Raw genomic sequence first — 10,662 nt, 5'->3', positions numbered from 1 at the left:
CGGCAAGGCGCCCAAAAGTGTGACCTCTTTTAACTTATTCACATTCTTTCGTGCAGATTTAATCCAATCAGAAGTCAACTGCAAGCTATTCACGGCTTTTGATTGGATTAAATCTGCACGAAAGAATGTGAATAAATTAAAAGTGGTCACACTTTTGGGCGCCTTGCTGTAAGCCTGTCTTTTCTTTGATGAACAATTGGTTATTACAAGATCGTTTCAAGTACGTTCAACTTTGTTTTTGATTTGATTTTCAATTCAAAACACTGCAATTCGTCACGTGATCAGGACTCGTGAACGGGCCAGGCCCGATATCAGTAGTATACCCTGGATCTAAGGCAATTACAAAGTTTCCTTTCCCATTGTTCATCAGTTTTCACGAGACTTGGGTAAAAAAAAAAACTTCAGATCAAATGAAGAAGTCAGCCATGGAGTCAGTATGGCATTTTCTAAAGGGCCTTCTTAATTAACTTAGAGTTAGCTTGGTGCTGGCCGTATAAGCGATGTTACTATGTTAAACTAAATATGGGACCTTACCCAGTGATCAGAAACCGACGAACGGACTTCGGCGAAAAAGTGGTCTCAGAACCAGACAACAATTTTTCGACGTTGAAAATGGGGTATTTCACGCTTATCTTACTTAAAGACGTCACTGATATCCTGACTCATTAAAAATCTCTCCATAAAAAACACTTTTCTCAAACAATAGTTGCGATTATTTTATGATTTTTTCATTGACGGTCTGCTTGACAATATAATAATATCATTGAGAGAAATCATGCGGTGTTTACTTCCAAAGGAGCCTGAAATCGGTGACATGAATTCCTTTTACATGTTTCAGCGTGGAAGATTAACTTGTTCGAAAACAAGGTAATATGCCAAGGAGAACGCGTTAAACTCCACTGCGCAAACGCAAGCATGGGGCTGACTATCTACTCCGCACTCTACGGACGAACAGAACCCGGTCACGTGATTTGCCCTTACAGCGAAGCGGAGAATGACAAGAATTACAACTGTGGTGAGGCTGACGTCACTGAAACATTAAAAACGCTTTGTGAAAAGAGAAATAAATGCAGAGTTAAAGTGAACAGTGCACTGTTCGGAGATCCTTGTCCAGATAAACACTTGTACCTAAACTTGGTTTATTCTTGTGGTAAGTATAAAACATGCGCGAAAGTAAGTAAAAGTGAGGTTTGTCGAAGGCTATGAGATAACGTTTTACTCATCATAGTTTTACTAGGATAAAGCCTGATAAAAGGACCTTCGGTTTTTAGGTTCTTATTTATTAAGCCTTCCTTCGGTTTTGGTAATGTAATCATGTTTAATGTTTTGATACTTGATCGAGCAAGATTTAAATATATATTTTTTTGTACTTTTCTTGCTATTCAAAGCTACCCATTCGCAATATCATGCCATTTATTGTTTAATATCTACAAGTGTCATAAATGTGACTTTTTCAATGTCTTTTGAAGATTTGCTGAGACGCAAACCAAAGGTCATTCACACGTCCACGTCATCAAGTACTGTAACCAAGGCAACGAGCACTGCAATAGCGCCAACTTCTTCTCTAGTCAGCTTATCAAGTTTCTCATCGACAACAATCTTGCCGACGGGAGACGTAATCGCTTCCACCAGTTCCATACTGATAAGTCAGTCAACGCCTAGAGCTACAGCTCCACCAACGTTTCGCACCGCCAGCACCACAGAAAGCGATTCAGACGTTGACAACGCTATTGACCCATTCCAAGTGGAGCAGGCCGGCTCTGCTTCAAAGTCTGATGTTGGATCTCTTGGCATTGCAGGCTCACTGTTTATGTGGCTATTATTCATGCAAGGTGCTTGCATTTTGATAATGTAAACCGGGTGTCCATAGAGCATTTATAAAGCACTGAACGGTCTATGCCATAAATTACAGTAACCAGTAAGAAGATTAGTTGTAGCTTTGATAGAAATGGATTAAAAATGGTGTAAAGGGATTTTACAACTGTGAAGTTAATGCTATAGGGGTAGGCAATGAACTCACATATAGAGGGGCTGCAATTTTCATTTCCAAAAAGCAGATTTTTCAAAGACAAATTTGGTGTAAAAATGCAAATATACTGACCATGTATTGCCCAATTGTGGTACAATGTGCCAATTGGCAATTTTTCAGGGGTTAAATTGTTAAGAGGGTTAGAACATACCATTAGTTAAAATCTAGGTTTTCTAGCCTATAACCTATAAAAGTCACATTAAATTAGCGTAAACTCTAGACATAAGGTAGTGTTCTAATGACCAACAGTGTTTAAAAATTACTGACCCTCAAAAAATCATATTGTTCTCTCTCTGTAATGCATCTACAATTGCAGCCATGAACCAAAACATCAGTGTGAAGCGACTGAAATCCTCGATGTACTGCAAAGAGAGAAAAATAAGGCTTTAGTAGGGTCAATAATTATAATACATGTAGTGTGCTCTCAGCGGCCCAGTGGAATCTGCAAAAAGTCACTGGGTTGGCCAATTTCCCACTGGGTCGGCTGTTTGGGCTCGTTTCTAAAGTAGGTTTATTCGACATAAGTCACAACGCACAGTCACTGGGGAAGCACAAAAATAGGCAGGTAAAATCACAATATTCGCTGGGTAGCGGGGAGACTAAATTTTCACTGGGTAGGGGAAAATAATCCACTGGGTCGGGTTCCACTGGGTCTGTTAGAGAGGGGTGTAATATACCCAATAACGCTGTGAGCCTCAGTAACCATAAATAGGGCGTAGAAGGGAGAGTTCAGGGACTAGACTAAGTCGTTTCAGATTGGTCGAGAAAGCACATATCTGCCCCACGGTGCACCAGGCAGGATTCTTAACAAACAACAGAGCACGAGAAAAAAAGCGAACACCTATAATTTACGTCTTTTTTTTCAGAACATTCCTCGAATTATATCACGGTGTTTTGTGCCAGTGCTGGGGGTGCACTCGCTCTTGCCATCATTGTCGGTCTTATCATACTCTATCGCCACCACAGTCATAAACAACAGCTTCAAGTCAAGGACCTAGAGCCAAAATTCAACACATATGGGAGCACTGGATCAAAGACGCCAACCGAAGTTGACCCATTCTTATCAGGACCCATAAAGACCCCTCCTCCTGACTACATGTTGGAAGGATATAACTGGCAACGCGGAGGTACGTTACCTCACAAGAGCTCACAAAATGGCACAGTTGTTAGGACGTTCAGCGCCAAGGATGTTCACACAAAGGAACTGAATGGGGAGAGGTGAGTTTATGGGTAAGATAAAGTGGTAAGTAGAAACAATTAGCTTAAGTAGTTATTTTGTTTCATTGCTTTTTCTTTTCTAAAGAATTGTCTATTGATGTGCAATTGAGTTGGTTTGAGCCTATATTTCTCTTTTACTTTGCGACCAACGCCGTACATCCTGACAGCTTTAAAATTATCCTTCGTGATTTACATTTAACATTCTGAAAGCATCCATTTTATGTTTTTAAAGCAAATTATTATCGAGTGTATTAAGAAGTAACGACAAACATACATATTAATCTGTCCATTAACTGAACTCGCTTAATATCCACTCACACAATCGTTTTTCCTTTCCTTCCTTCCTTTCTTAATTCCTTCCTTCCTTCCTTCCTTGCTTGCTATCTTGCTTGCATTCTTCCTTCCTTCCTTTCTAATTACACGTCATTAACGTTTTTATTTTATATTTCATTATTTAATTTTTACAGCACCTGTTAGAAGGAGGCCACATCAAGTAAAAACCAAACTAAAACAGAAGCCCGCTTAATAACCATCTTCACTTCAAGGACCACAACTGTTCAGTTTAATTTCTAACCCATCACCAAGGACCGTAAATCTCATTTTAACATTTTTAATTTTTGCGCACCTAATTGTGTTATTAATGCTTCATGCTTTTGACATCATTTAATGCCACGTTGCATCAATTGTGGGTGTTTGCGTGTACGAGTCACGCGAGTAACTGTGATGATGGGGTTTACCCATTGCTCATATTTTAATTGCGTAAAATAACTTAAATCGAATACCTAACCTATAGGTCTGGCAACATTTTTTGTTCTAAGAGTTAAAAAGTTTAAGTAGTGCAACAATCAAAAGATATTTTAATTGTTTTGTATTTTATATCCTTGGTAAAGTTGTTACCCTTTTTAGAGTTCGTCCCATAATAGTTACCAGATAGCACTAATTTATTTCTGGTCAATTAGTCTCACATAATGATTTTCATTATCTTATATAATTCCAACTAAATGATAAAATAAATTTCTTTAAGTATTCCACGTTGCAACACCACATTGTTTTGCATCATTTTGGTCATTACTTGGAATTACAGAAACCAGTATTGATTAGCAATGGTGTTTTGGTTTTAGCCGTTTTTTGAATCCTTAGTTTCACAGCAAAAAAAGGCAATGATGAGAGCCCAACTGCACTGAAGGCGCCTCTTCCACTTTTTTTTATTGTTATCCATTTCCATCATTAGTCATCCATCCTTCCAGATTGGTCTTGTCATTTGTCGAGTACTTCAACACAAAATTAAATCATTATTGTTATAAAGCTAAAAAAAATTCCCCGACAGCGCGTGCTCTTATTGGCTAATTCGAGGTCACATGACGTCTAAAAATAAAATAAAAAATTTCCCGCCAAAAGTCTCTAAGCGGGCAACATTGCAAAACGTCAGAGAGTAACATTGCAATGTTGCCCGCGAATGTTGACCGACGAGCGCCATTTTTCTAAGTCTTCGTTGTGCTATACACTAACAAAATGTGCTAACAAAACACTTAATGACTGATCCCTTGGGAAACCATTTAATTTTGTTAACTGTTTTCCTCGGGAACAGTCATTAAGGATATATTGTTGACTTCTTATATTGTTGTTAATTCGCAGGAAATCATGTTTAATAACGAAAACAATGTCGACATAAAATAAGCTTAGATCCAGTATTGTGCTTTTCCCTACCTTTTATTCAGACAGACCGACACTCCCAGATATCACCGGGGCCCGCCACATTTTGCTCCTGTAGCCAGAAGACAAGACAGTTCAAATATGAATTTGAACCCAGACTACAGGTCAAACAGATCTCTTAGAAATGGACGAGGGAGACATGTGAACATCGATGATCGAAGAGGACCGAATACTAGAGAAAGTGGAACGACTTCTTCGGAGGCGCTCTATTACTAGCCTCTCGCAGCTCAGTCTTTATTGTATGACGGTAATAGCTATTTCAGAAAACGTGGAGAATACTTTTAAAACATTTTTACCCCTTTCACTCCCAAACGAACATTTAGGCGCTATTTGGAGGCGCGGTCATTGAACCACTTGTGACGTCATCAGTTAGCACGTCAGTGGATTTTTGTGATAAGCAGCTGATAGAGCTAGGATTGATCTTTCTACAGGGCTGTTCATTTTGAATATCGGTTGCATTCGGACAGAGCTAATAAAAAACACGGCCCATTTTTGGTGCAAAATCGGTGCTTAAACAGGCTAATACACATGTAATTGATGAAGGTCCCCTTTTCAGGGTTTTCCAATGCGCAGGAATCAAAGTGAAATATTGTACTTTTTTACATGGATCCGTTATCAAAATGGTACTTTTCTAGCAAAGTTTAGGAAAATTCAAGATCATAGCACCAAAAAATTAAGTTTAACGGTTAAAAAACGCGTTTTTTGGGAAAATTCTGGAGTGAAAGGGTTAACTTCATTGCAAATTAGAGCGGTTTTCACTTGAGTGTCGAAAGAAATTTGCAATTGCGTTTGCTTTGGTTTTGCATTACTACGCTCAGTGATTGGTTTAAAAATCTCGCGCCACTTTCTCGACCAATCAGAACTGAAACCAAAACCAATCGTGACTCGCTCGCGCACGTTTTCCCGCGCTTCGCGTCAGCTACATGTTTTTGCTTCGAGTTTTGATTGGTTCACTGGATTGTCAATGTCGTTTCTGATTAGCCAGAGTAATTACTTTGGTTTTGGTTTTACGACACTCAATTGAAAACTGCTCTAACCTCTTGAAATGATGAATTACGTATTAGTGACCTTATCAAGTTCAAGTATGCTGGGGAACAAATAATTTAATGACAGTCAGATAAAAAAAACTCTCATATTTACACCTGTCGTACACCATATCCAAACCGAAACTATTTATTGTTAAAATTTTCATCATAGTATTCTCAAAATTGCCAGGATTACCAATTTTTAAATGGGTTCTCTGGGAAAGCTTACCTTCAATGAGGTCAATTTGATCACAGGCGTTTTATTGGCATTGTCCAGGTTATGTAATTAAAGGCTATAACGTCATCGTAAAGTGAATTCCATGGATTTTTAGACAGTAGGGAAATGGAGGCACGGTTAGCCATGCTAAAAGGTCATCAAAATAAAGATCTGTAGCTCGTGTCCCAACACATAGTTTTTATTGTTTTCGCCATTAAAAAAGTTGCCAATTAAAAATGAAATAAACAAATAAAAATGACCAGAAAGCGCCCACTACAGTAATGAGATTGTGCGCTTGCCTCTGGCAAAAACTTCATACAATAACTGAGGAATTTGATTTAATAAACTGCTCATGTTAAACGTTGTGACGGATTCCACATTTAAAACACGAAACGCTTGTTTTCTTAGATCAAAATCTAAAGTGGCTCTCACCGGCTTTAAAGGAATTATTTTTGTAACCATTAAGACTCCTTAACTGACTCTTACTTTAACTTCGTTTTTTTTTAAAAAAAAATAAATTACTATTTTTAAAGAGGAAGCCACATCAGCGCTAGCTGGTTTTCATGCGGGTCCTCTGTCCAGGTCGAATTGGGATTTGGAAATGTTGGTTTTTCAGGAGGGAGGAAAACCGGAGAACCCGGAGAAAAACCCTCGGAGCAAGGCGAGAACCAACAACAAACTCAACCCACATATGGCACCGGGCCGGAATCGAACCCGGGCCACATTGCTGGGAGGCGAGCGCTCTCACCACTGCGCCACCCCTGTACATGGTAGTTAATTAAAACTCTTTTAATTCTCTTTATAGGTTACTATATTTGAATTAGTAAATGACGTAGATATATAACCCCTGTATCAAGAACGAATAAAATGGCTTTTAGCAATATTACTGGTTTATCGAAAAATGTAAAAGGCTTCCTTTTTCACAACTGTAGCTCCAAATAGGTACCTACATTGTTATAAAAACTGTCAGCGAGGATTTGAGTGGAGGGAAAAGGGACATTCCTGTTGTTTTCCTAACAGACCTTTATTCTAAGTTATTTTCATTTTATTACAATCAGGCCTGGTAGGTTTTTATATTAAAAAATAATATAATTAAAAGAAGCCTAATGTAAATAAAACAAAGCAGGTTCGGTTTATGTTTTTACGAGCTAGTTGTGGCTAAATATTTTGTCTTCGTAAACTGTTAGGAAATTCTATTTTGATTTTTGGAATGAGTTTTAAAAGAATTGTACCTTTGGTTGACTTTGTGAGTGCAGAATAAAGACTTCATCGGGCCATATTTACCTTTCAAAACAGTATTCCTAAGCTCATATATCCGAAAGAAGACTTGTGTGATATCTTAAAGAAGCCAGATACGAAACTATTTAATCATGTGTAAATAATGAAATAAAACTCACTGTTTGACTTGAAGCGTGTCTAAGCATATTGAGTTTGGATCACAATACACTGACTGGACATATCTGCTGCTAAGAAGCGAAACCCTCAACAAATTCTCATAAAACCACTAAAGTTTATTTTATTAAGTTTTTCTGAAAACTCAATACGAAACCTACTTTTTGAAATGAAATTACTTCTCTGGATCTAAATGAAAAAACTATAGCGTCACTGCAACCAAATTTGTCTTCTGGGCATTATGAACAACTGAGATTAACTGTTCAGCCCAACAACATTTCAAAAACCCATATCACAATCTATTTCATTTCAATCTTTGTCGTTTTTGACCATCCGTACCTTCTTTTGTATTTGCTGTGTTATTGAAATGTTTCTTCACTGTTTTAAGAAGTTATTTTTATATTTCGCTGAATTTGATTCTCGTTACCCATGCCTAAATTTGGCTTAAATCCTTGACACAGTCCCTTTAAACTACATTTTGCCAATGTCTTTGCTAGAGAATGGTGCACCGCATTTTCACTCGGCCCATTCTCCTCGCATACATCACCTGCTGTCGTTTAATTGGTTTGTGAACTATTGCTTGGTCCACCGCCAAATGTTTGTTTAAGTACGTTCATATACGCTGAGCAAGCGGAAAGAGGAAAATGAAGAAAGGGAAGATAAATACTCAGAAATTTCAGTTTAGCAAACTGTTTTTCTGAATAACTTCAAATGGCGAAATAACCATAACCGTATCGTGGATTCTGAACTGGTCGACAACAGCTGTATTCTCTGATGATACATGCAATAAATACCGGTTTGTAAAGACGTTGGCCGAGGAATGGCATGGACGAGGAAAAAGTCTGCAGTAAGTATTAGACCATTTAATTCTTCTCCAGCAGTAAAATAAATGAAAATCGTAGCGAGGAAAGAAAAACAGTATTGGCAAAGGACGTCGTCTGCATGGTCCGTGAGGTAGCTATTGTTTTTCTTAGCAACCCGTCCAAGTTAAAAACCCTTAAGGCTGATGTCTTTCTTTACATAATAAGAGAGGATATATAATACAATGTACATTATAAATTCTGATTATGCCAACGCTGTTAACGAATCGGAAAGAAACGAATTTGAGTGTGGATGGAAATTAACTGATTTTTCTGCGACGGATGGAAAAGAAAAAAATATCCTAATTATTTTTTTTAATCGAAGCAAATACGTAAAGACATGTGGCTTTTCCCTTTCAAATTATTTCTTCCTATGCGCACGTGTTAGTCGCTTTGTGATATAAAACGCTGTTTAATAGAAGTATATTTTTGTATACGAATATCAGAAAATCTCAGCATGTTAGAAACGCTTGTATTGTGTGCACATATATGCAGTCACATGAAAAACATTGCTGGATGCCTTTCTTTTAATAATGCGTGGAATAACCGATACGTTAAGCCAGATCCCACAGAGCGGAAATTGAACGGTGCCTTTGTAATGCAAAACTCAGTCAAACATTACACGCGCTTTCGTGTATTCATCGTGCCTCAGTCACATAAATTACTTTAACAAGTATTGTTATATTTGAGAAAGCGTAAGAGGTTTCTGTCATACTGGAGGGGGGAGCCAATGCAAACAGAAATTGTTTGAAGCGCTTTATGCTAATTGTCAAAGTCAGGGTGCTTGAGATATTGATGAAAGATTTTGTAGCATAGTTGTTCGTCATGTAATGATTAAGTAACGGGTTTTAACCAAATTGTAACCCATGTGTTACTTTGTGAACAATAATGACATTAACAAAAAAATTGTAAGATGGCAACACGGTTTACGGGCTCAGATTTTTCCAAAATCGTCGTTCACATGCTCGTGACAAATAAATTGTTTTGAAATAAACGTTATGAATTTCCTGATAACGTTGATATATCAATATAAAGATACCTTACAATTTTATTGCGCACATTTCCCACTGAGCAAATAACAAAGGGTGGTCGATATTCGTAATTAAAACAACGGAGTTGTGTGTTGGGTTTTGTAGAGCAAAGCGTTCGAGTTGGGTGCTGTATTAAATTGTTATAAAACATATGATGTAAACATATCGTTAGCTAAAATGGCTACGGAGATTGCAACGAACCTGAAAATGGTCAAAGTGTACTGATTTGGTTAAATAATTTAGATATATCGATAATCTTCATGAAAATGAAAAGGCAAAAAAGGCTTCGAATTACTGAGTAAACAAGCGATAAATTTTTGAAGCGCTGTCAAAGCGAAACACAATTTTGAGTGTTTAAAGAAGTTAATGCCCAAAAAGACAATCTTCATTATAACTAATGATTCAGTTAAGGCAGGATGAAGCAAATGATAGAACTGTCAGAACTAAAACAAAATAATTACAAAATAAAATTCGCCGCCTTTTTCGAACAATCGCCCGTTTTAAAAGCGAAAAAAATTAAATGCATAATCTCCACTTGGGCCTCGGCCAAGGATATAAAGTAAAAAGCAAAACGACTTTATTTAATTTTCGTTAATGGGGGGGGGGGGGGGGTAAATTCTTTGCAATAAAATGAGGGCCTTTGCTCATGTCCGTTGATAATTTTGTTTGAGACTTTGATCATTGTGATTTCCTAGATCGCTTATTATATCGACTCTGAAATATATTTGTTAGATGTTTACACCAAAGCTTTAACAACAGAGACAGACCTGCGTCGAATTTTAAAAATTGTTTGATTTGTGTCTGCTCCCATGTTTACACTACAAAAACATTATCGCGGTACACCAAAGGGCGGCATATGCCACTCTTAGAACAGGATTATCTCCAATTATCTTTCATTGACTAATGTCTGCTACAATAATTAATCTAGATTTCGCTTTTTAAAAATGTCGCGAACGTTAATTAGTACAGGTGGTATTTCAGGCTCCCCCCCCCCCCAAATAAGAAGATTTGTTCCAAATAAGCCCTAATTAGCTGCGCTCAGTTTATACTTTTGGATTGGGTCGCGGACACAGAATTTCGGAAGTGATATAAATTTATAAAATAACAAGTACCAAACGGGCAAACTGATTGGTCCAAAAGGGCATTTGTCAACACGCCAATTTTAAGAAACACTTTT

The 10,662-nt window shown here is 37.5% G+C and overlaps 1 protein-coding gene across 2 annotated transcripts; it reads left to right on the top strand.

Moving 5' to 3' along the window:
* Positions 1-842: 842 nt before the first annotated feature.
* Positions 843-7,612, top strand: LOC144640397 (uncharacterized). 2 transcript variants are annotated; one of them, XM_078499558.1, is made up of 4 exons: positions 843-1,150; positions 1,470-1,832; positions 2,896-3,247; positions 4,966-7,612. In XM_078499558.1, exons 1-4 carry the CDS (start codon positions 916-918, stop codon positions 5,174-5,176), a joined length of 1,161 nt encoding a protein of 386 aa, XP_078355684.1. In that variant the 5' UTR covers positions 843-915; the 3' UTR covers positions 5,177-7,612. The 2 variants fall into 2 exon arrangements, with proteins under 2 accessions (XP_078355684.1, XP_078355685.1); XM_078499559.1 differs by having other exon boundaries at positions 3,715-5,098.
* Positions 7,613-10,662: the final 3,050 nt, after the last annotated feature.

This window comes from Oculina patagonica, unplaced genomic scaffold (assembly GCF_052425735.1).
Source record: "Oculina patagonica isolate OP01 unplaced genomic scaffold, crgOcupat unplaced295, whole genome shotgun sequence".
NCBI classification, from domain to species: domain Eukaryota; kingdom Metazoa; phylum Cnidaria; class Anthozoa; order Scleractinia; family Oculinidae; genus Oculina; species Oculina patagonica.
This window is presented reverse-complemented; position numbering and strand designations above follow the sequence as displayed.